The sequence below is a fragment of the Lagenorhynchus albirostris genome, chromosome 17 (genome assembly GCF_949774975.1).
Source record: "Lagenorhynchus albirostris chromosome 17, mLagAlb1.1, whole genome shotgun sequence".
Classification (NCBI taxonomy): domain Eukaryota; kingdom Metazoa; phylum Chordata; class Mammalia; order Artiodactyla; family Delphinidae; genus Lagenorhynchus; species Lagenorhynchus albirostris.
The window spans coordinates 27840084-27866700 of record NC_083111.1 but is presented as its reverse complement, the minus strand read 5'-3'; the positions used below and the strand labels follow the sequence as shown (position 1 = coordinate 27866700).

The following is a 26617-nucleotide window of genomic DNA, read 5'->3' as shown; positions in this document are numbered from 1 at the left end:
TTACATATGCATTCTTAAAAATACCACATCCCTTATACAGATTTAAAATATTTTTTAGCTACATTTATGAGCCTTTCAAAAGAATGGTGCTATGTCAACTAAAGGACAACCAATAAATATAATTAGTTCTTCATCAACACAGTAATGTTAACAACAATATTAAAATACTTTCCCTCATAGGCAAATGTGTAATTAGCAAACAATGTACAGCACAGAAACAAGAAAAAGTGTTTTAAGTTTAGTTATTTTGGTAGGTTTTTCTAATACACATAATTGTCAACAACTTATTATAAAAAACCCTACATATACAATTAATAAATACTTGATCAAGTCTTTTAAAATATAATCAGAATGAAATGTGTAGAAAAAGACATTTCAAAGTCATAGCAGTTACTACTATCACAATATTTAATCATTTTTACAATAGGTCTGCTGGTTCATTTCAATTCAATCCATTCTCAGAACCATCACATTTCTTGCTGAATTTGATTTAGAGCAAAAGCAAGTTGCTTAATTTTTATTTCCATTGCTTTTTTGTTCTTGCATGTTTCTTCCAGAAGTCCACGCATTTCTTCTTCAACTTGATGAACCTAAATCAACATATAAATTTTATAACATTTACATTTCTTAATGAAAATGTATTTTAAAAAATGCAAAAAAGTGAAAAATTTATTCTTATACATTTTGTGATGTCCATTTAAAGCAGAGGTTAATAAAATGTTAACTTGTTCAAATACTAATAGGGAAAATGTTATACTGTATACAAAGTACTTACATGTGTATTATCCATTTATTTCTCATAGGTTCTTGTGATTAACACATGGTAATTTATTTTAACTCTATTTTATAATTTAGAAAACTTGTTCAAGTTGTGTAGCTTCTCAGGAGCATATTTGGATGATACCCAGTCTTCTGACTTAATCTTTCCACTGTCCTGTGCTGATTATGAATGCTGAATCATGAATTTGACTTTAAAAACTGAAACAACCTCCGTTTCCAAAGAAACTCTTTAATTTAAACACTGCATTTCTAAAATTGCTGGTGGTGGTTATAAATGACCATATTTTTGAGAGATCATCTTATGATTTTATTGTTAACCTACATTCTCCTAGGATTCAATGTATTTGATACTATTAATTTCTGCTTGAAACTCTCTCTCCTATCATACAACATTCCTGAGAGTATTACCAGTATCATCATCCCTTTCTGTTTACTTCCCTCTTCCTAATCTCTAATACAGACTTCCTAATTTTTTTCCCTTTGAAAACATTTTTCCTAATTTAAATGATCACCTCTATGTGATGCCTTACAATTTTTTTTCATGATAACCGCATTTAAGCTTTGGTGAAATTTTTCTATTCTCTAACAAACACCTCCCTTTGATATTACATCATATTGGCAAGATGTCCATAATCAAACACAGTATTTTCCTTTTAGCTAAAGGCCTAATTTTATACTTTATTTAGTAATACCTAATGTACTCTTGTTCAACGATCGGTAGATTTTAAATAAAATATCTGAAACATCTGTTAACTTGAAATGAAATAAAGAACTAAATTTTGAACAAGTTATATTTCCTTATTCATTGTGATTATTTCCAAAGACCTAAATCCCCCTTTCTGGTTACACAGACTCCTGATAGTAATGTCATTTAATTATACAACCTTGATTATAATATATGAAGTATCACTTTCCTTTTCTATTAACTCTTTTCCTTTTCCAGTTGCTGATTTATAAATCTCCAGTCTTAAAGACTTTTATCTGTTTCTTATTATTACTTCAAAATCAGGGAAAAATGGAAATTTGTAACTGTCTGCTCATCTAGTGGATCTTAACAGAGGGCTCATATCAGAAGCACCTGTTGAGAAAAATACCTGGGTCTGATCCCAGTCTTAGTGAATGAAAGTCTGAGGGGGAAGCACATGCATATGTATTATTAAAAAGCTCTGCAGGTAATTTTGATGTTTGCCTCTGATTTATTATCATCCTAACCCATTCCTTTGTCAATGATATTAAAATGACAAATTTGATAGTTTTGAACCCTAACTGATAATAAAACACTCCTTGAGAACTTGTCCTAGGTAGTGATGGATTGTATTTAATACATTCACATTCTCATCTTGCCTATGTGTAACCAAAGGGGCTTCCAGCTGAAATTGGCTAGGGATACAGAAATTTTTATCCAGAGTTCATGGAGCAGGTGCACATCAGAATCAAACTTATAATCTTGGTTTCATTAAAATTATATTCTGTACCTAATCTAAGTATTACCGACATTTTGGTCTGGCTTCATGATTGTACTGGCAATTTTCTTCACATCTATTTGGTTATTAAATCATGCTTCCTTTTCTCTTTTATCATTGTCAAAGATCCAATTTACTTAGCTATAACAATTTAATACTGATTATCAAAGTGAATTTTACTTACAGTACCTTTAAATTTGCAGAATCGATACATTTCTGCTTTTCACTTGCCAGCTGTATTATTTCAGCTTGATGAGCTTCAACAATTGCATCAACTTGTTTTTTAAATGCATCATCCATACTATGAAGCATTTCTATTGCATCCCTTAAAAACAAAACAAACCCACATATCTACTGGTACATATAAAAATTAGGCTGTTTTTGGTCTTTTTAGATGGAAGCTCTTACATTCATATTTTAATGGAAGCATAACTCCATTAAATAGAAAAGGGCTATCTTGGGTAACTAAAGATATAAGTAGTTCACCATCCAACAGAATCTTAGTAACAGAATAGAGTTAGGTAACATCAATGGAAGTTTGTTACACTATTACCCTCTGAAAGTTAGAGTACATTGGTTCTCATTTATTTTGAGTCTAAGAATATGGTTTATAAGCACCTTCTTAGATGCTACTATCAATCTTTTTTTCCTCCATGTATTAGCAGTGTGATAATAATTTGAGGAAGGTTGATAATAATTTGAGGAAGGTTCAAGTTTGTAAGCATATATGTCTGACTTCCCTATGTTAATGCTTAATGGGTAAAACCCTATGTTAATAAATTATAAACAGTATTCACAAAATTTTAGTGCTAAAAGTTTCTTATAGGCCAAATACCCATTCCTTTAGATTAAGTATGAATAATTTTATTAAAAACATTAAGTCCATAATGAACAAACTTCCTGGTTTTGGCACAGCCCATTGTAATAGTGGATTGAACATTGGGACTGAAACCAAGCAAGACCCTGTGGGGCTCCTGGGCATGGAAGCCTTTCTGTGTCCCCATTTCTTGTTTGTAGGGAATAGACTCCAGCCTCCATGACCTTCCCTGAGTTCCAAAGGGCAGATTCAAACAGTTGCTAATGAGGGAAGGGAGGGGATGCAGAGACTAGGGAGAAGACCACCTGACACCAGATTAAAGGAACCAGAGAAGCTCATCAGGAGACCACCTGAGGCCAGATTAAAGGAGTGCAGGCACTGCACACACCCTGATCCTTATTAGCCGCTCCGCCCTTGAACCATTGCTATAAAACTCCTCACTTCTCAGGCTGGGACACAGTTTTTTGAGGCACAAGCCTGTTGTGTCCCCCTTTGCCCAGCAAAGCAATAAAGCCATTCTTCTCTATTTCACCTGAACTCTGTCTCTGAGACTTGATTCGGCACCAGTGTACAGAGGATGAGTTTTCAGCATCAGGACCATGAATCAAAAGTCTTTTTTTTTTATTCCCAGTTGCAACAGTTGGTAGCTATGTGACTAAGGGCGAGTCACAAACTCTGTGTTTAAAGTTTGTCAACTATAAAACACAATAGTCCTGCCTGTTCAGCCAACCTCACAAAATTATTGCTGGGTTCAAAATAAGATATAAGAAAAAAATCAATTTATACATTATAAGAAACTATGCAAATAAAATCTATTCTTATGAACAATAATTTACTTATTTTATTAAAATTCCATTAAATTAAAAATCATATTATCAATCTTAGTCATAAAAGCATTAATGTATAAAATCAGGCCTTTATTGTTTTGCTCTTAAAGACATGATAAACAATGCAATATAAGAGATTCTAAAAACTGTCAGGCTTTATGATTTTTATTAAGTTTAGGAACTGCTAGTTATATGAAATGATTGTTTCTTTTAGGATCAAAAGGACTCCAAACTGCAAAGCTGTGACCAGCAGGAAAGAAAACTGCAATAGGTTCCAAGTCAAGGTCTCTGTATTAGTGCTTGGTTGTAAAGCAAAGTGGAACAGGGTCCATTAGCAAATAAACAAATGACTGTATTATCAATCAAAACTTTCTGGGGAGTAAAATAACACCTTTTCAAAGAATTAAAATATGAGAAATCAAATTTCCAGGTTCTATTAGACTTGATATAATGGGAACCTATCTCTCTCTATATGAGATTTTTGGGCTACCTATATGCCATGTTATCTATGCCATTCTGTATCTTGACATGAGCACTGGTCACTAAACCATGCTACCTAATTTTTAAGGCAGTCAACTTTGTAAATTATTTTAACAAGTCTAGTTATACAGCTTACAAGGTAAAACCCTCATTTCCTCTAGAGTATTTTATAAAATCCATAAAACAATGGCATATATGTATACATTTCCTTCCCCTTCTTTAAAATCAACTCTTATCCTCAGCTGGTGCAGGCCAACTGCTACCTAAATCTGTTTTAGCTTCTTCAGGAGCTCACTGTCCCTGGTAGTCAGTGATTTCCTCCTCTAAACTCCACATACAACAGCCAAAAATATCACTTGCTGCTTTCATTCAAACAGAGTTTGAAAATAATAATTACAGTAATAAAAATGAAATATTTATACAGAAATTACTATGTGTCAGGCACTATTTAAATGCTAAATAACCCATACAAACCATATATATATACATAAATACACATATATATAAAGTTTAAACCTCACATCAAACATTAAAGTAGGAACTATTATAATCATTTTATAGATGGAATGGAAATAAAGTACTTGGCAAATACCTATGTCCAGCATGTTTTTACCCTCCTCACCCCCATCCCCCCGCCGTCCTACACAACCCACCCATCCCAATTCAGTTTTATGTTTAAAGATATCCCACATACTTTAGGACTTAATCCTTACTTTTGCAGTTCAATACTTTTGTCTCTTTCTGCTTTAAGTTTCCTTTCTTTGTTTTCAAAGTTTTCTTTCACTTCTTTTACTTGCATTTCAAGATGACACAGAAGCTCTCCTTTATCATGCCACTTCTGATTAAGTGTACTAATATGAGAAGAAATAATTTAAAAAATAAAATTGGTTATATGAAATTATTAAGCCACACGTAATTTCTCAACAGGAAATTCGTAAAATACCTGTAAGCTTTTCTAATTTCTTCAAGTTCTAATTCCTTTACTTTCAACTGCTGTTTTAGTTTTTCTTTTCTTTCATTGTGTCTTTCTAGTTTCTCAATTATTTCATCCAGTTGTGAAGATTTTTCATCAAGCTGTTCTTGGGTACATTTTTGTATTTCAGTGATCTTTTCGTGTAATATTTTGATTTGTTCCTCTCTTTCCTGTAAACACTTCATTTTTACAGGAAAAAAATCATTATTTAAAAAAATAATTATTTTTATTAATCTTGAATGTCTCATTTCCTAATTAATTCAATATGGTTTAAAGTTATAAAAACTATAGATTAAAAAATAAATTGAACAAAGAATGTTTTAGAAAAGATTTACAAAACATTTTAAAAATCACAATCAATAAGGAATAGCACTACTACTATGTTTTAACTGCCACTAAGAAAGATGCACTATTTACACTTTTTATTTCATTAAGTTAGTAACTACCAACCACACAGAGGGAGTAGAAGGAAAAGAAAACTGTGCAATGAAAATTTCAATTAACATGGAATACAGCAAAGACTTATGTTCACTGTTCATGTATGATACAAATTAAAATGCTATTTCTACTATGCTAACAAGCCTCTTCTGCATTAGGATGAGCAAATACTTTAAAATAAAGTATGATTTCATCACTATTACAATGTCACATGAAAATAGGCTCTACATCCCCCCAAACTTCCTTTATTATATCTTCTATACTGTGAGTCATACTTTATCCTCTATTTGCATATTACAAATCAGAGGATAATGAAAGCTCAAGACCGCCTTAGGCACTGTTAAGTGTTTGCAGGTATTAGGCCTTATATGGGTTATTTACTTCAATGAACATGTTTGCTTTAAGGGGGTATGCCTGGAGGCAGGAACAGCCCTGCTATAACACCAACTACTGATATCAGTCTCTGAAAGTGAGAAAAGATGAAATTGGCAGTTTTTGTTTTTACCATGTTTCCCCTGCCCCACCTTGCCTTTTTTTCCCTTTTGGGAACAAACAAATACTGAACAAGGCTAATTTAGGCATGAATTCATCACTATTTTAAAAAATGTGGTTCAATTCCTCAGTGTGTTATATATTTAAAAATTCTAAGCAAAGATATCAGGTAGTCTTCTAGTCTTGATAACATTTGCATAAAAGGCATGAATTGTTTATTTTCTCCTCACAACTCTCGTACTTAAGAGTAATACTTAAGTAAGTACTTAGAGGAGAGCAGTCTTGACACATTATATTAGGAATCCACAAAAGCTATAGAAGATTCTTATGAAAAACCCCATTAATAAAAAGAATAACATTGTAGCATCAGAGAATTTTGTGATCCATACTTAAAAGTACCAAAATAATACACAGGAGGAAACCAAATCTCAAAAGATTTGTTTCTAATTTCCATAGTCAGAAGCTAACTACAGGATCTACTTAACTGAAAACATTGAACTCCAAATTTTGCAGATTAGGTCATTATCCCTTCAAGTTATTAGCTATGATGAATTTACTGCTAAAAGAAATTATGCCTAGCTATCTCTGTATGTTCTGTGATTAGATGGAATGTACCATTAATGCTCATATCTTTGAGACTGATACAGTGTTCTTTAAAGTAAATGTACTAAGTTGTGAAAAGAAAAATGATGAGTTGAAAATCTGAAAACTTTTTTTTTAACCAAAAATCTAAGACTAAAAGTCATCTGTTTTTTGGCTCCACTATTTATTCATTTCTAGTCATTTCCTCCCAAAACTCTGCTCAGAGATTAATAAGCAGTAGTCTTACCGTGGAAGCAGTTATGTCAACCACAAGTATTATATACCAAGTATAGATTTTTAAAACAAGAAAAAAATGCTCACTGCTAAAAAATTTAAATAATTTTCAGTGTAGCTTGGCATGTATGACAGATATAATTGAAATTCTGGTTTCATGCAAAACCAGAAAACAAGTATAATTGTTTAGGGTTATACAGTTAAATCATTCACAGCCTAAATCTAGCTATGGATATAGCAACATGGTGATAAATATGTTTCTTTATTTTCTGTACTTGACAAAGTTAAGTTCTCAAGGAGTTTCTTAAAAATGACTAAGGGAAAAAAAAATCAAATCTTAGGTAGTTATAATTACTGTAAAGAATGAGTTCCTAACTTTATGGGTGATAATCTCACAAGTTTCTTAAAAACCCTTTCTCAGCTATTTTTATACCTTAAAGATAATCTCTAGAAGAAAATTTTGGAGTTCAAATTTGATTCACTGTTCATGCTAACTTTCAGAATATTTCTCTGGAAATTTTCATGTAAGATACTTTGAAACAAGTGATCCTGTTAGTATTCTCTCTTAAGATAGGCCATATTGAAGAAAAGGGTAAAAACGGTTTCCCTTGGGAACAAGCAAGAATCTTTTACATTCTTTCTATTCAGATACTTTAAAATATAGGATAGCAGGTTCTGTCATAATTTCGAAATGTGAATTAGCAATATTGGAAGATACTAAACAATGAAAAGTTTAAATAAAATATTTGTTTTTGTGGTTCCTAACCCTTTATGGACACTACTTCCAATTATTTCAAAGGGCCATAATAACATTTTCCGTAAAATTTTGAGGTAAAAGTAATTTCAAGTTAATAAGTTAATAAATAAATGTCATATATAACTTTTAAAAGCAAAGAGGCAAACATAAAAGAAAAAACATGATAATATGTCTTAAATTCCATAACAGCTGGGATGCACTGAGACAAATATTTATTATTATACTATGATCCACAGATTTTTCAAACTTTCCACATGTTCTTTTCCTATAATAAAATGTCAAACTTACTTCTTTTAATTTTCCAATGGTTTCAGTTTGGTCTTCTACGATTTTGCACTTAATTCTTAATGTGTCATTATCACGTTCACTTGCCTTTCGCAGAGATTCATTCTCCTTACACAAACTTTCAATTTGAGCCTCTAGTCTCCCATGATTTTGGGCTAGAGAAGATTCTAAGAAACAAACATCATCAGTAAAAACTTAAAAAGACCTTGGAGAATTTATATTTTATGAACATCTAATTTTACAATGTATAATATAGTAAATAAAAAGAAAAGCTGAATAAAGAAACAAAATATATAATAGTACAATATGAAGAGGAAAGGGGAAAAGAACAAAAAGGCCTTCTAAACAACTGTGGCTATTTGAGAACCTAAAACCACAAATCATGAACAAGTAACTCAGACATGAAATATTTAATGGGTCATGTTATGCTGTCCAAACAAAATCATATTATAGATTTCTATATGGAATGGACAAATGAACAATGTTCCATTTAGGCCAACACCTACTATTCATAATTTGTGAAGTCTCTAAGAATGCCTTAAAATGGTGTATATCTCTTGCCTTATGGTGACTGGAAAGGGAATGAGACTGAAGGTAAGTTTATCTGAACCTAAAGTGGTTTTCATTCATAAACGATTTCACATTTCTCCACATATAACAACATAAATGTTAGCAACATTTTTAGCTAAAAAAAAATGAATGCTGCATATGTACAAATAATTTAAAATCACTAGATAAGAAAGAAATGTATACCTGTTCAGAAACGTAATCAAATTATAGTGGGGAAGAAAACCAACAGCAAAAAAATCAGAGCTATAACTTCATAACAGGTGTAATAAACTACTTCCCAATTCCTAAGTATAATTTCATTCCTGTTTGACTGGCAAATGACTACTTCTCCTTTCATATACAGTGTCACCTTCTTTCTTGGTATGTCTAGGCAGAGTTAAGCCCTTCCTTTTCTAATACCCAGATTTGTTGGATTAGCAGAATGGGCTATTTTTTCCCTTTGAAAATTGAGAATTTTACCCTGTTGTGCCAACTCATGTCCCCATACTTTTCTTTCTGTCCTTAAACCATAAATTAGCGATTCCTTGGCTGCTAGTTCGGAAATAAGCTGCATTTTTTCATGCTTGAGAAGTTCTATTTGAATACTCTTCTGCTTGTCATCTTCACTTAAAATTTCAAGTGTGTTGATTTGATTCTGTATACCACCAAAACACATTGGAAAAAAATGCAAAGTAATTATTATATTTAAGTGTTTCTTTATTTTCTTTTTGCATTTTATAATGAGAAAAAATGCTATTTAAGCAAATACAAAGTAAATGTTCCTAAATTTTACATCAAAAAATGTTTAAATTTTATTAACTAAAGATAAATGTAGGTCATGAAATAAAAAGTCAAATTTTAAGAGCCTACTCCTTTAAATGCTCTGAATTTTATTTAATATCTTAAAAGAGCAACTACACATGTAATACTCAAAATTTCTCACCAAATATTCAATATTTATATCAATAGTCTAAAGGTTACTTATAGAAAGTGAGTCCTTTTGGGCAAAATACCACTAATATTTAAAATTGAGACTATAGAAATAAAGTAATTAAAAAATTATTATAGTTAGGTATATGTAAAAACAACCACTACCACAAAATTAATATATCAACAATTCATGTATTTCCCAAACTTCAACCACCTGTATCACTGTAAAACTGGTACATTTACTTAGTATGCTTCTTAAAATTAATTCACGTATTTTACTTAAATACTATTTTAGTGTAAGCAATACAATCTGTGCAATCATGGTTTATCTCCTAATTATATTACTTTTCACACACGTTAAGAATATATAAGTAGTGTTATCTAGTTCATAATTGTGTACTTCCTCAAATCATCACAATATTCTTGAGAAAATGACATAAAAAATTAAAAAGGAAATATAATGTTACAATGTCTTACCTGTAAATTTGTTGCTGTTTCCTGTTTCAATTTAGAAACTTCTGCCAGTTTTGTTTTTTGTTCCTTCACCATACTGGTTAGATCTTTAATTAAAGAGGAAGATTCATTTTCTTTTCGTTGAGCCCAAACAAGAGCATTCTTGCTCTTTGCTAATTCAGTTGCAACATTTTCAAAACCATCTTTAACCTATATTTCAAAATTGCATTATAAATAGCAGTTCTGCAAATATTTGGAAAATACCTGTTTCTGGAAACAGCTTCTTTCATTTTTAGAATCAGAATAAAACTGACAGATAATTGGCTTTGCAGGCTAGCCAGGCGATACGTGTTTGTGTTGTAAGTCCTCAACCCTGCTATTATAACATAAAAGCAGCCACAGATACTATGTAAACAAGTGGGCATGACTCTGTTCTAATAAAACTTTATTAATAGAGCCTGGAGACTTTAGTTTGCCAATCCCTGCTCTATAGTAATAGAGAATTCAGGTTTCCTAATTCCTATTCGTGCTCTCTTTACTTGACCATTTATAACCTCACTTAGCTTTGGCAATAGCACTGAAGATTAGCTATTATTTATGTGAAAAAATAAGGCTCTAAGAATTTAAGTAATTTGGTTAAGATCATATAGCCAACATGCAAATAGAGCTAGAATTCTAAAACGTAGTCTTATCAAACCATATCTTGTTGATTCTGTTTTCAATAAAAAGCTAGACGCCATTCTTACATCTTTAAATCTTCTGGCTTCAACAGTTAAAGCAATACGGAATTCATTTTCTAAATCCATATACTGTTGGTTTAATGCATCAATTTTGTTTTGGTATTCTTTTATAACTTGTTCATGTTTTCTCTCTTCTTTAGCAACTTCTTTAGCTAAGGCTTCCTGGAACTCAGCTTCACTAAAAAACTCCCTTGTTTCAAGGTCTTTCCTGGGATGAAAAACAAATAAAAATCACAGGATGCTGTTTATCTAGAAAGAAAAACTTTAAAGGTCTTTTAAATAGTTATTAAATGTTCTATATTCCCTATTGCTAAAGATCAGCTCCTCACTTTCACACACAGAAAACTAGGGATAGGATGGTAGATACAGAAAGAATATGAGTTTTGATTGCGTATTCGGTGGTGACAGGGATAAGAGGAGTATGCCAAATCTTAACTTCACTGAGATAGTTCAGAATCATTTTATGGTTTCTAAAATTCTTTGGGTGCATTCACAGAAGTCAGGTTCTGTCTCACTGCATCTTCTACTTTGGTTGAGTCTTTGACATAAAATAAATACAGTCTGACTGGTCCTGGTGGCTGGTTAATTGAAAACAACAGTTATGTGTGAAATTTCACCAATCTTTTAATATAGGGCCAGTTTTTTAATTTCAATGTGAATTCATTCTTCAGAGTTCTCCATTATTTTTCTTGAATAAATCAAACTCATAAAACAAAACCCATTACTTCTGGTTTTGGTTTCTTTAAACTAGAACAAGTTAAAAGATATCTGAAAAGAAAATTAAGTGCCAATTTTTAGATTTTTGTGATTATTTGCCCCCCAATCTTTTATAGTTGTCTTGACCACATATATGATGACAATTTTCCCCAGAGCATCAAAATTTAATTTATATATTAAAATTTGATTTATACAAGGACAAAACCAAAACAGGCCTGAGAACAAACACAATTAACTCATGGCAATCATACAATTCAACTGGTAGTAAGCAGATAACTAGCTGAATGTGCTTAAATTACTGTGGACTTTAAAAAGCAGGTGTTGGCAAACTATAGCCCATAGACCAAATCTGGCCTGCTGTCCTTCTTGTGGGGAAGTAAACTTTTACTGAAACACAACCATGCCCATTCATTTATGTGCTGTGTATGGTTACTTTTGTGGTACAAAGAGATAGCTTTGTGGTATCTATTCAGAGATAGATACCTGAAAAGCCTAAAATATTGATATTTTCTATCTGGACCTTCACAGAGAAAGTTTGTTGAACCCTGCTTCAAAGGGATAAAGAATATTGATAATTTAACAAGTAGTTACTTGGAAGTCAATTAAAACAGCTTTCTCTATATTACAATGATCAATTTTTAGTTGGGCTTAGAGAAATGGAAAATGAGCTTCATTGCTATAAGCCCATACCTCAACCTCAATAAAGTTACTGATTTGTTTTTAAGCTACTAGTTCTAACTCTAAGATTGATTCTAAAGCATACATAAACATGTCATTCTCCATGAGCTAACTGTGCCAGACTTCACCACTGCTCAATCACTGTCTAGTCTTGGCAGGGGCAGGGGGTAAAACCAAATAACTTTTTCCTATTTTTAAATGTCCATATTTTCCTAAAATATACATATTTCATTTACCTGTGTTCTTGTTCTTTCAATGCAAGAAGTTCATGAAGTTGTTGCACGTGTTCCTTTTCTTGATGAAGAGAAGTTCTAAGTAAGTTTATTTCTCTATCAGCAGCTACGGCTTTGAGTTCTACCTCTTGGATAAGTCGCATCTGAGTAAAATACACACCATTACAGTATTTAGATAACAATCTCCTCTGCTTCTATTTTAATGTCAGTTGCCCAAAGACAAGTGCCTTCTAAATAATAGGACCTAGGGACTAAGTTGATTTTCAAAATTTATTAAATGCTATGGTCTCATAAAGTGTAGTCTTAGAAGCATCAAACACATTAGCATTAACTCTTATTTCACCACAGACTTTATTGAAAATTTCCATTCAGAAGGCATGAAAATTAAAAGTCTCCAAGTACCCCAAGGAGACATTTAAAAACTGGCTCTTAAACACAAGGCTAACAACCTGCAGCATTTCCACCAACTCTGCTTTGTGAATGTTGGCAGCCCTAATTGAAGAAATGATTCCATAGGTTAAATTACTGGCACATTTAAACTAATTTTTGCATTCAGCTTAACATCCTTTATGTTTACTATATAATGACATAATTTGTTTCAGGACAGAAGCTATGAATGTGTTAATTCATGGGACTGAGAGTAAAATAGAGAAATACCTGTGCTGCTTGCTGTTGCCTTTTTTGTCTCTCCTTTTTTTCTAATGCTTTTTCCAGGGTTCTTAAGTGTCTAACGTGATCCTCTTGTTGATCTCTTGCTTTAATTAATTCAACAGTTAGTTTTTTAATTTCATTTTGAAGCCTGTGAACCATAATTTCGAGTTGTAGTTTGGAATTTCTCTCTTTAAAAATAATTTCCTTTAGCCTAAAGCATAAATCAAACGTTGCTTTAAGTATATTACACATATAGAAAGATAAAAACTGTACTAAACATTAAAAGTTACAGTAGAGAGGAAGATTTGAAGTATGTTCCAAATTCTCCTTAGATAAAAAACGTTGAAAAACAGTACGCCTTTCGCCCATCCCTGAAACTAGCATTGGGCCAAGAGGGAAAACATTTTACATAAATCAATGAAACTTTATCTAAGAAGATGTAGTACATATATACAGTGGAATATTACTCAGCCATAAAAAGGAATGAAATAGTGCCATTTACAGAAACATGGACAGACCCAGAGATTGTCATACAGAGTGAACTTAAGTCAGAAAGAGAAAAACAAATATCGTATAATATTGCTTATATGTGGAATCTAGAAAAATGGTACAGATGAACTTGTTGGCAAAGCAGAAATAGTCACAGATGTAGAGAATAAACTTATGGTTACCAAGGGGGGTGGGGTGAGACAAATTGGGAGACTGGGATTTACATATATATACTACTATGTATAAAATAGATAACTAATGAGAACCTACTGTTTAGCACAGGGAACTCTACTCGGTGCTCTGTGGTGACCTAAATGGGCAGGAAACCTAAAGAAGAGTGGATATATGTATATGTATAACTGATTCACTTTGCTGCACAGCAGAAACTAACACAACATTGTAAAGCAACTATACTCCAATAAAAATTAAAAAAAAACCCAAAGCTGTAGTAACTAAAACAGTATGGCACTGGCACAAAACCAGACACATTGACCAATGGAACAGAATAGAAAACCTAGAAATAAACCCACACATATATGGTCAACTAATTTTCAACAAAGACCCTAAGAATATATAGTGGAGAAAGGACAGTCTCTTCAATAAATGGTATGGGGAAAACTGGATATCTACATGAAAAAAAATGAAATTGGGTCTTATCTTACACCATACACAAAAATCAACACGAACTGGGTTAAGAACATAGACATAAGACCTGAAACCATAAAACTCCTAGAAGAAAACATAGAAGGAAACTCCATGATATTGATCTCGGAAATGATTTTTCCATGGGGACACCAAAAGCATGAACAAGAAAAGCAAAAATAAACAAGTAGGACTACATCAAAATAAAAAGTTTCTGCACAGCAAAGGAAACAATCAAGAAACTAAAAAGGCAACATGACAAATGGGAAAAAATATTTGCAAACCATATATATGATAATGGGATAATATCCAAAATATGTAAAGAATTCATACAACTCAAAAGCAGAGAAACCACAAATAAACCAATTTTAAAATAGGCAAAACCCCTGAACAGACATTTGTCCAAAAATACGCAAATGGCCAAAAAGTATAAAAAACATGTTCAATGCCACTATTCATCAAGAAAATGCAAATCAAAACCACAGTGAGGTATTACCTCACACCTGTTAGGATGGCTATTATCCAAAAGTCAGAAGATAACAAGTCTTAGTGAGGATATGGAGAAAAGGGAGGCCTTATACACTGTTGGTGAGAATTTAAACTGGTGCAGCCATTATGGAAAATAGCATGGAGGTTCTTCAAAAAATTAAAAAACAGAACTACCATAAAAGTGGGATCCACCAATCCCAATTCTGGGTATATATCCAAAGGAAGTGAAACCAGTATCTCAAAGAGAAACCTGCATTCCCATCTACATTGCAGCATTATTTGCAGTATCGAGATATGGAATCAACCTAAATGTCTATTAATGGATGAATGGATGAAAAGGTTATAAATAAATAAATAAATGTCATATTAGTCAGCCTAATAAAGAATGAAATCTGGCCATTTGTGACAAAATGGATGAACGTGGAGGAGATTATGCTAAGTGAAAAAACTGGTGATATCACTTATATGTGGGATCTAAAAAAAGTTGAACTCATGGGACTTCCCCGGTGGTCTAGTGGGTAAAACTCCACACTCCCAATGCAGAAGGCCCAGGTTCAATCCCTGGTTGGGGAACTAGATACTGCATGCATGCTGCAACTAAGAGTCCGCATGATGCAACTAAAGATCCCGCGTGCCACAACTAAGACTTGGCACAGCCAAAATAAATAAATAAATATTAAAAAAAAAAGTTGAACTCATAGAAACAGAGAGTAGAATAGTGGCGACCAAGGGTCAGGAGTGGGGGGAATGTTGGCCACAGGGTACAAGCTTTCAGTTATGAGTAAGTTCCAGAGACCTAATGTACAACATGGTGACTAAAGTTAAAAGTAATGCATTGTATACTTGAAATTTTCTAAGCAAGTAGATATTAAGTATTCTCAACACACAAAAAAACAACTATATGAGGTGAAGGATATATTAATTGGCTTGACTGTGGTAATGATTTCACAATGTATAACAAAACATCACATTGTACATCTTAAATATATACAATTTTTATTTGTCAGTTATACCTCAACAAAGCTGAAAAATAAAATATTGAGATTGAGAAAAAAAATAAATTAATGAAACTTTATCTTATGTGAACTTTACTATTCAACAGCAAAACTACAAAACACGTTTTTTCAGGCATTGTGCTAGATATCAGCTTAAAAGCAAGCAAGATGAATAAGATACAGCCTGGTCTTCAAGGAGCTTAATATCTAGCAGAGGGGACACTGATGCATTTATAAAGAAAGCTACAGGAGAGAAGCAATACCTGAACAGATACCTGAAGTCAACTCTGACTTCCCTGTATCTTCCCCAGACACTAAGTATTATATCCTAGTACTATACTACCTCTGTGTTACTTAGAGCCTTTTGACTAAAAACTCTTTAACTAGTTTCAGTAAGAAAGGAGAATTTATTGACCCACATAACCAATTCAGGGGCTGGGGTGGCACTATTCCGAGGCACAGCTGAAACCAAGGATATGAATACCATCAGGTCCCTCTCTCTGATTCCCTACAGGCTGGTTTCAGTTTTTCCAATGGCAGGTTTCTTTGTAACATGCCAGGGAGATGGGGAAAGCTATAAACATCTCTGACAGCAGTGACAACCAAACAGAAAAGGTTACCTTTCTCTAGCTCAACTTAGAACTGAGCTCTGGGAAAGGCTTTGGTTAGTCCAATTTGGTTCATATGCCCACTCCATGCAGCGGTCACTGTGGCCATGTGGGCTAAGGCCAGGGGCTCACCTCTTAACCAATATTATAGGCAGAGAGGCAGTTCATGACAGAACAGAAGTCAAGTGTTTGAAAAGGGGACAACGAATAGCAAAGACATAGCCTCATAAAGGAATTTCTGAGCTAGGCAGCCACTCCAATGTGTACCTACTATAATTGCCAAGCCATAATTGAGAAAAATCCCTACACCTCATCAGCTTCTATACTACAGTCATTTCTCCAATTCTTGTCCTCTTGCCTTTGAGAGTCGTCTCCAAACTGGTCTTCCTTTGTTCACTCTCTCAACTCTGGTTTGGTATGTTATATGAAAGAATATTGGACTTTATTCTGTGGACCATATGGTGGAAGGGGCAGAGAAGCTACCGATCAGTAAAATTAGAGAAATCCTCTAATCAAGAGATAAGGGCCTAAACTGATGCAACCGTCTGGGGACAGAGAGGAGATAGTTCAACACCGTTTAAGCAGAATGAAGACGGTATCAATACCAACTGGTTATGAAGTTTGAGAAAGAGAAAGGAAGCAAAAAAAATCATTCTGAAATTTCTAGCTTTGGTGGCTGACTGGAACACCATTTATTAGAACAAAGAATACAGAATAAGGGAGCAGGAAAAAGTCAACCTAAGGACATGCTGATCTTAAGACACTTACAAGCAATGTAGACAAGAAATTTTTAGTAGATGATTAGATGAACAATTTGTTAATCAAGGAGGCCTATAAAACAGATAAAAGGTTTGGGAGCTTATTGGTTAGGTATTAAAAGCATAGTAAAGAAGATTCACTTTTTGAGATAATATATATTCACAGCATGGTACCTAGATGCTAGACCCTGCCTTAGGTATGAGGAAAACAGAGTCCCTACCAAGTCACATAAGGGAATATGAAGATTGGTGAGGATCTAATCCCCAAAAAACATTTGGGGTATAAATGAAAAAAGAATCAGAAAAGATTGAAGATGAATTTCCAAGAGAACAACAAATATGTAACACAGGGAACATGGCACAACAGCAAAGAGGTTAAAGAAGGATAAAGATGAGGTGTGTCCAAAGCTGTCCAATTAAAATAGAATTTGGCTAGCAACCCCAGACATAACTTCCTCTAATATTCCACTAGATAATACCTACAAAACAGAATAAAACAAAAATTCATATACATATGACTCTAAACAAGAGAAAACATAGTGCCAAAATCAGGGAGGAATTTCAACAATAAGGCAAATGGAACTAACTTAAAATAATAACAGCTCTTAGAACACTCAGGCTTTGCCTTGTATCTTTCTGGATTAAAAAAAAAAAAGATATACCCTCTCTTTCATTCTATGACTGTGACTCATTGAGTCACACAGTCTCTATAAATCTATCATTAAACTATGTTGGCTACCTATGCACCTACTGCAAACAAAAGTGCTGTTTCTTCTGAGATGGTCAGAGGACAGTTATTTTATCCATTCTGTTCCTTTACCCCTGTCCAGCACTGTCTTGTATAAGGCAAGAAATTGGTGGGTAGTGGTGGTTTGGCTAGTAATAGCACAAAGCATCGTAGCTTGCGTAATTACAGAGGTTTTCATGGAACACGTTTGGTATTGTAATTTTCCTTATATTCCGTAAGTACAAAGAATCAGAGAATCAGGTAGTGAGGGGTAGAAAATACCACATCAGTACCACACAACTTTACTAGTTAAATGCTTAAAAGAACCTGGGAATTGGGCTGGGAGCCGTGTACATCAACTTACTAATGAATGAAGATTGTAGGAAGGGAATTATCTACTATATAAGCAGCTAAGAAATGAAACCAAGAGCAACTTCCTAAGCCCTATTTGTTGGCAAACACCAAGTCTAGAAACCCGGTGCTCATTCAAGGAGAAGAGATAAAAATTGAAAGGAATCCCATGGAAAAAATCTTATAACCTTTTAAGGAAAAGCATAACTTTTGAAATAATTGCCTATAGGAAACAGAAGAAAAAAGTTATTGTTATTTCAGAAAACCGTTTGGTATTCGCACATCTTGGAATAAGACAATCCTGTATTACATAATTTACTACAGAAAAAAAAGATAAAACGGGAAATGGAATAAGATGGAATGAAAACATTAGAATTAAGAAACTTGGGTTATCTGGTACTGAAGCCCATTGTTGAGAAGAATATGCAACAGAGACTGATTATGACCCAGAATGCCTAAAGAAAAAATGTGCCAAGCCCCGTCCTTTACAGAAAAAGTCTGCCAATCCCAGCTCTACACTCTTCCTGTTTTTCACTTATAATACTTTTTTTTTAATCGATCTGACATCTCCCAGCTTGAGGGCTCAAATTAATATCCTGAATCCTTTGTTAATGTAAAAAACTGACAAAGCCCTAAATCTTTAAATTAGTTCAAACTAAAACCATATGCATAGTTTTTTTTTATCATACTACAGCTAGTTTCCAAGTTCAGCATTCTTTGTGCTATGAGATAACTTAAGGTTTACAGACTTTCCCCTTACCTATCTGTAGTAAGAAGAGCCAGGCTATGAATATCTTTTTTTTCATTTGCATGTTTATGCAGTTCATCAATATAATCCATAAGTTTCTTTTCAGTTTGTTCAGCTTTCCATCTCTTCTCTCTCTCTTGATCTAGTTCCTCAACTAGTGCCTGAAAGAAAACAATATTGTTATGTGAAATTGGAAAAGTTACCTAACCTCTCACTGCCTCAATTTTCTCATTTATAATGTGGGAATAAGAGCATCTAATTCAAAGGGCTGTGGTGAGAATTAACCAAAAGAATGGAAGTAAAGCATGCAGAACAGTGTCTGGCACAAAATATCCACTCAATAGATGTTAGCTGCTATTATTATTGTCATAATGATTTTTATTATTTTCTAAATATTAAGGCCTTTATACCTAAGAATAAGGAGACAAAACCAATAGCATGAAAGGTGTGAACTGTTTCAAAAAGTAATCATACTATTGGAAGAATAGTGCACATTACAATCCTAAGTATAACCAGTTGTTCACAGTAAAATAAGGGTAAGTTAATAAAATATATAAAATAAATCAATGTGTGCTAAAAATTCTTAACAACATGTGAATGATTAAGGAAAATATTGAAGAATTTTAAAATTCTTGAATGCCTCTTAATCTGGAATCCATGGGTCCAAAACTGGGTTTCAGGAGAGCCCATGAATACCCTGAAATTATATACAACATTTTACGAGTTTCTCTAAGGAAGTTTCTCTGCAAAAACCCATAGATTTCCTTAGATATTTAAAGGAGTCTGAGACTCATAAGTTAGGAACCACTGCTTTAGGAAGAATTCAAAAATTCAGACATGTTTTCTCCTCCACAAGCATACAACAAAATGATTTCACTGAAATCTGATCTTAAATAAATGTGTAATTTCCATTCCTTTAAAAATTACAAAAATAGTAACATTACACAAAATCTGGAAATCAGGAAGGGGAAAATAACCCAACCGCAACCCCCAATAAAATTACACAAAATATTTTTTTGCTCATAAAAACATGCATAGTTTTTCTGGGACTAACTTCGAATTTAAAAATAAGATTATTCATATCCAATTTTTTCTTAATCTCTTAAATCATACCCGGTAAGTGGCATTTTCTGAGCTACCGTTGTTTACTTTAATTATTTCAGTCTTCTGCTTTTCTGATTCTTCTAATATATTATTGTTCACTAAAGATGATCTTATGTGTAATTCTTTAAAGAAAGGTGGTTTCATTTTACGATTACAACTGCAAAGAAAAAACCACAAAAAATAACTCAAAGAAATGTATAATACTTATAACTATTTTTCACAACTTAGGTAATGACAATCCAGCATAAAGAGAGCCTTTTCTATAAATTTATATGAAAGTACTGACTAAATTTGAGGCTGCAAGGCTGAAAAGTCAAATCTTTTGACATTAGAATAGTAAAAAAAAATATTACCATGAGATACCTTTAAGAAAGAAGCCAGCAATAGTAACTTCTGTGTGCCTTATCTGAATTCCTAGAACTAAAAGAAGTACCTTATAAAAGCATTGTTGTTTTTACTGTGGCGCTTAACAGTTTGAATAGTTTTGGAATAATATGGGATTTTTGATCTTCGAGGAATTTTTCTATTGCATTCTTTTCTGTTTCCACAGTCACTTTCAGAAGTCACATCTGTGTCTCTTCTTGGTCTGAGATCTTTCTCAGGAACATTATCTATTAAAGAATTAGAAGTCTAGAATAAAAAAAACCAAAGTTTTTTAAAAGTTTAATTCGGTATAAAAGAACATAATTTGACATTTTCTAAAATGTTATAACTTTTTACAAGATTAAAGATTTATAAACTAGGTATGTTTGGAATTAAAGACAAAGGATTCAACTTCTGGTATGCACAAGTAAGCTCCTATGAGGTTGATGCTCTCAAGATAACAATTACAAACTGGGGAAAAATACAAACAAAACAACAACAACACTACTTGGAATCCTGGAAAGTGAACAAAAGTAGTCTTATTCTAGAGGAGAGTAGACACCTGGAAATATGACCAGAATGGATTGTTTCTGCTTTATGGCTTTTATCCTAAGAAAACAGCACAATTGGCACTACGTAGGGAGTCTTAAAACTCAAGTGGGAAACCCACAAACTTTTGGGTCTGAAGAACCTGAGGATAGTATGGAATAGACTGCAAGAAGCCCAGCAAAGGATAAAAAAAAGCAGCAGTTAGTCAAAGCAAGTTAAATGCTTGCTATAACAAAACTATTAACACTCTTTGGAGGCCTATAGCAGCATCTCGATTCTCCACAAAGTAACATTCACACTGTCCAGGACAAAATCCAAAATTACTCACAGTAGGAAGAACCAGGAATATATGACCTATTCTCAAGAGAAATGACAATCAGTGGAGACCTGAGAGGACCTAAATGTTCAAATAAGCAGAGAAGAACTTTACAACAGTGATCATAAGTATGCTCAATGATATAAAAAGTGCTTATCATGAATGAAAAGGAAATTCAGCAGACAAGTAAAAATTATTTTAAAAAATGGAAATTTTACAACTGAAAAATACAACGTCTAAAGTAAAAATTGACTGGCTGGACTAATACAGAATGAGGTGATAAAAGAAAGAATATGTAAACCTGAAAAGAGTTCAGTGGACTTATTCAATATGAAGAATACAGAGAAAAAAAGTTGATAAAACCGACAGAGCATCAGGGGATTGTGGGACACCTCAAAAGGTCTAAATGGAATTTGAAAAAAGAGGAAAGAGAATGGGACAGAGAAATATTTGAAGCAATGATGTCCAAAAATTCCGAAATTGAGTGAAAACATAAATTTACATTGCATAATGATAAAAGAATCAGTTAAATAGGAAGAAAAAGTAGTCATAAATGTGTATGTGCTTAGTAAGAGAGCTTTAAAATGACAAGCAAATGTTGAGAGAATTAAAGGAAGAAATAGACAAATCCACAATCATAGTTGAAGAATCTAACATCTCACATGCAACTGATAGAACTAGACAATAAAAATCAGTAAAATTAAAACTGCTGCTTATTAAAAGACCCTTAAGGAAGTGAATAGCAACCCACAGATTGGGAGAAAATATATTTGACAAAACATTAGTATTCAAGATATAAAATGAATTCCTATAACTCAGTAATAGACTAATCACTCAATAAAAATGTGGGCAAAATTTCTGAACACTGCACAAAAGATTCAATAAGTACATGATAAAGTGCTTAACATCACTGATCATTAGTGAAATACAAATTAAAGTCACAATGAATATCAGTATACACCCACTAGAATGGCTAAAATAAAATCAGTGCTAACACCAAACATTGGTGAGGATATGGAACGACTGGAACAGTCAGTTTACATTGTTGGTGGGAATAAAATGGAACAATCACCTTGGGAAAGCTCTGGCAGTTTCTTATATAACTAAACAAACACCTACCCTATAATCTAGAAATTCTAGTTCTAGCTATTTACTGAAGAGAAATGAAGACCTAAGTTCACAAAAAGACTTGTACTGTAATTTCATAGCAGTTTTATCCACAAACCTGGAAAGAACCCAGTGGTATATCAATAGGGATAATGGAAAAATAAACTGTGGTATACCCATACAACGGAATACCACGCAGCGATAAAAACAAACTACTGATACACATAATAATGGACTGATTTCAAGGTTATTCTGAGTGAAAGAGGCCTTACACAAAAGAGTATATACACTGTATGATTCCACTTATAGTAGGTTCTGGAAGGAGTATTAAATAGTCTATAGTCAAAAAAAATGAGAAAAGTGATGGCGAGGGTGGGGAGTGCAGTAGAGGAACCCCTGTGAGCAGCAGCACAAGGGAACATTTTAGGACAGTGACGCTCACCTTCATAAACGTTTGGGTAACAGGCCTATGTACTGTCAATTCAGGGAATACACACATCTCTATTTTACATCAAAAGTAAAAAAAAAAAAAAAAAGTGAAAGTAAAAAAAACTGTAAAAAAATACTGAACTATAATGATATGATATGCAGGCTTAAATATTTAGGGGGAAGTATACTGATACGTGTGATTCACTTTAAAATGTGTCATAAAATAAGATAGTTTGATAAATGAGTAGATGCATAGACATATGATGAAATAAGTAGAGTAAAATGTTGATGGTGGAATCTAGTTGGTGGGTATCCTGCTAATTCACTAAGAAATTCTCTTAAATTTGCTCTAAGTTTTAAAATGTTCATAATAAAATGGTGGGGATAAAATGAAAACTTAAAGACAAAACAGCCTTTCACAGACAGAATTCTCAAAATCAGTGTAACAATTATAAGTCCAGTAATTAAGAAGAATAACCATCATTATATTATAGCATATTTTCAGTAACTTTATGACTTCACTTATAATTTAAGTGTATATATCAACTGAAATTCAAATTGTATGTTTACCCTTTATACCAAGTAAGTTAACAAACAAGAAGTCCTTCTCCTAAACAATTTTATATGCATAGCAACAAATCATCCTTTTTCCTCCAGAGAGCTAGACTCCTATTCGTAGTTATAAAGTAGGAAGAATTATCACTAACTGAATAAGAAGCATGACAATGGAAAGAATACCAGATTGGATATCAGGACATTTGCGTCTGAAGTTCAACTCTGCCTCACTAAAATAAAGGACTCTTAAATAAACTGAGTTTCTTTTCTATATAACAAGAACAACGATATACTAATCTCTATCTACTTGATTGAGTTATTGTGAGAATGAAATGAGGATGGCATAAGAGAAGCTGAAAATTTCACTTCAAATTTAGGTTATTAAGCTTAAATCTAAGTTCTGACATTGAGAAAGAAGAGTCAGCCATTCTAAGATGGAAGATGAAACCTGAAGAGATGAAGAGCCTAGTACCTCAGTAATATGTTATCAATGATGTCAAAGAATGCATCTGCCAGCATTCTTGTCCCAGTTCTACTACAATCTACCTCTGTGGCCCAAATTGAAATCTCTAGGGATTTTTGGCACACAGAATCCTTATAGTCTTATTCACGCACCCACCTAAGGTAGACCTCATGTTTATCAAGCATTGCTAATGTTATAGCTAAGACAATAGTTCAGGATTATTAACAACCCATCGAACCATAATCATTCCATAAGCATTTTCCACTACCCACCCCCATTTTGAGAAAAAATTTAAATATTAAAATTCAACTACAAATTTCTAGGTCAAACTGACTTTTGACTAATAGCCTTTTGGGCCTATCCCACAGTCTTTCTCCTCCATGTCCAGGTAGGGGATAAAGGAAAAATCCGTTGCATTCTGGGAGGTGTAGTGTTCAAGGAAACAACTGTCAGTATAGGTCAGAGCAAGGATGCTAGAGAGAAGGTTGGAGACTCAAATAGTAGTAAATTCTAGGAATTACGGATCAACCACATAGTGCAAAATTTCTAAAAACCAGAGAACTAGTAGCAGGGGTAAAAAAGGATTAGTATTTCAAGAAAGCAGAGGTTATTTGGTAAGGGTCTGCTGTAAACAGGAATTGAAGCAGGAATTATATAAAATAACTTGCCATTTAGCTATAGGTTATAGAAGTGGCTTTGACCATGAAACAACTGAAGAGAAAGTAGAGGCCAAAAGTAGCTCACATATCCTCTATGTTAATAAGCACTGAATCCAAAGAGTTCTATTTACTTGAAATAAAAGGTGGGTGGGTGGAAATAATAACAAATAATTCCTTTGTTGCAGAACAACAAAAGAATTACATAATGAAGATTTGAAGGAGGACATTAAGGAAAATGAGTGAAAAAAGTATGTTTTTTCTACCACTACTACTACAATAGAATCCTATTTTAAAGAAAAAAAATAAACATACACACCAATGCAATAAATATAGACTGTTTCTGGTGGGTCAGCTTGTATGCAATTTTATTGCACATTTTTTTTACTATTTTTTTCTCCAACAAACACACTGCTTAGAAAAGTAGGAAAAATATTTACTTCACTGAGAAACTGTAAAATTTGGTCATCTAATTTCTGAAGTTTCATCTCATTCTGAAAATCATTTTCATTATTAACTTTCTCTGGCTCAGAAGGACACACAGATATAAAGGATGTCAAACCAGTATCTGCTGGTGTACTTACAAAGTGATCCAAGGGAGTTACCTCATCGATAGGTGGTGTTACCACTGGCATACCATCAGAGATCTAGGACACAGAAACAAACCAAAATCCTTTAAATTTACATTTATTTATTAATTAAAATTTGAAGATATCTTTTATATTAGAAAAAAAAACATACTATACCTCATTTTCACTTATATTTAGGGGAGAGTCAGAAGAAACTAAATTATCCGAAAGACCTTCAAAGCACTGTAGGTGTGATGAGTTTATTTCTGCCATATTTACTGGTTCACCAAATATGTTCTTACAATCTAGGATTCTAAGCTGTGGCAAAGTCTGGAGCATAACTGCTCTGTACCCTTGGAAACAAATCATTCAAAATGAAAACTCAAGCATAAAAAGAAAGGTTAATTATTTCTAGAATGAAGTAAATTTATCAGCTACCAGATATATCACCTGAATGATAAAATTAGTCCTGGAATGCAACTAATAAACGTGTAATAAAAAACTACTTAGTTCTTCTCCAGTACATAATCATTAAATACAAAACAAACAAAACACTACCCCCCAATCCCTCCCAAACAACCCTCCTGATGAAAGTCAGAAAATTAAAAAATCATCATTTCTGGATCTATCTTTTATAAAATTGCTGTAAAGCTATAAATGCATGAAACCAGTAGCAATTTATTCCAGACAGAAAACCAAATATAGCTCTTGTTTATTTGTAATATGATTAGTACAGATGTAAATCAGGATGATGAGAATAACAATCAGAGAAGCAAGAATTTTGCTAGTGAGGCCATAAGCATTAACAAACTTAAACATTCCTACTTTCTCCTCTTAAATTCTATATAACTAGGATTAAAACAGACAATCTATCAAGTATTTAAGAATATGTTTATTTTCCCTAATTACATATGAAAAGTCTGGCAAATTAACATTAATTTGGTGTTTAGGCTAATAGAAACACTTCAATTTTGATAAATTTTAAAACCAAGTAAAATAAAGTGGTTGGAAGAACTACAAAAGAAAGAAGTCTGGAAAATTCATGTTAGAAATTTTGAGGAAAGAAAAGTAATTTCAGTAATAATTCTGGGGGGAGGGCAACTGTGTTCAGAGAAATACCTCATCTAGGAAAGAAAGTGAAAAACAAAGGTTCAAACTACAGGAACTAGAGGTTCTTGAGACGAGATTATTAGGAAAAAAATCCAACTTGTGGGTCAGTAAATTAAAGTTGTCTTAGGAATAAGGTTTTTTTTTCCAAGAAAAGAGTTTCCCCCCAAAATGGAAATCTGCTCTGATTTTTAGGGAGACTCTATCATTATATGGGCTTAGGAAAATAGTTGATCTCAAATCTAATATATTCTTCTGCAAAGTAAAATTATCAAAATAGGTTTCCATTCTGGGAAAAGCCTTCTCATAGCTGCATATTAATGAGAACACAGCCTCTGCAGCCAACTTCTACCCAAACACATCTTTAGAATGTATATTCATATTCTACGTTTGTATCTTATTGTTGGGTTAAGCACTTTGAGATAAATAAGTTCTAGAAATGGCAGTCTGGTCTGCTTTATCTTTGCCAACCTCAATGATTTTGAATTAGATCAAATGGCATTTCAGCAGCAT

General features: G+C 33.0%; 1 protein-coding gene across 6 annotated transcripts in view; it reads right to left on the bottom strand.

Annotated features, from left to right (window-relative positions):
• Positions 1–390: 390 nt before the first annotated feature.
• The window catches only part of LRRCC1 (leucine rich repeat and coiled-coil centrosomal protein 1), a 34445-nt gene continuing 8218 nt past the window's right edge, over positions 391–26617 (bottom strand). For 5 of the 6 annotated variants that reach the window (XM_060128166.1, XM_060128168.1, XM_060128169.1 and 2 more), the window contains 15 exons: positions 25175–25350; positions 25013–25075; positions 20424–20620; positions 20000–20147; positions 18899–19047; positions 13086–13290; positions 12432–12571; positions 10807–11008; positions 10085–10270; positions 9158–9332; positions 8132–8295; positions 5311–5519; positions 5081–5218; positions 2433–2568; positions 391–590 (listed from right to left, as the gene is read on the bottom strand). In XM_060128166.1, the coding sequence (XP_059984149.1) occupies positions 468–590; positions 2433–2568; positions 5081–5218; positions 5311–5519; positions 8132–8295; positions 9158–9332; positions 10085–10270; positions 10807–11008; positions 12432–12571; positions 13086–13290; positions 18899–19047; positions 20000–20147; positions 20424–20620; positions 25013–25075; positions 25175–25350 (2411 nt within the window). In that variant the 3' untranslated portion in view covers positions 391–467. The remainder of the gene's footprint in view (positions 591–2432; positions 2569–5080; positions 5219–5310; positions 5520–8131; positions 8296–9157; positions 9333–10084; positions 10271–10806; positions 11009–12431; positions 12572–13085; positions 13291–18898; positions 19048–19999; positions 20148–20423; positions 20621–25012; positions 25076–25174; positions 25351–26617) is intronic. The other variant, XM_060128167.1, reaches the window with a different exon arrangement.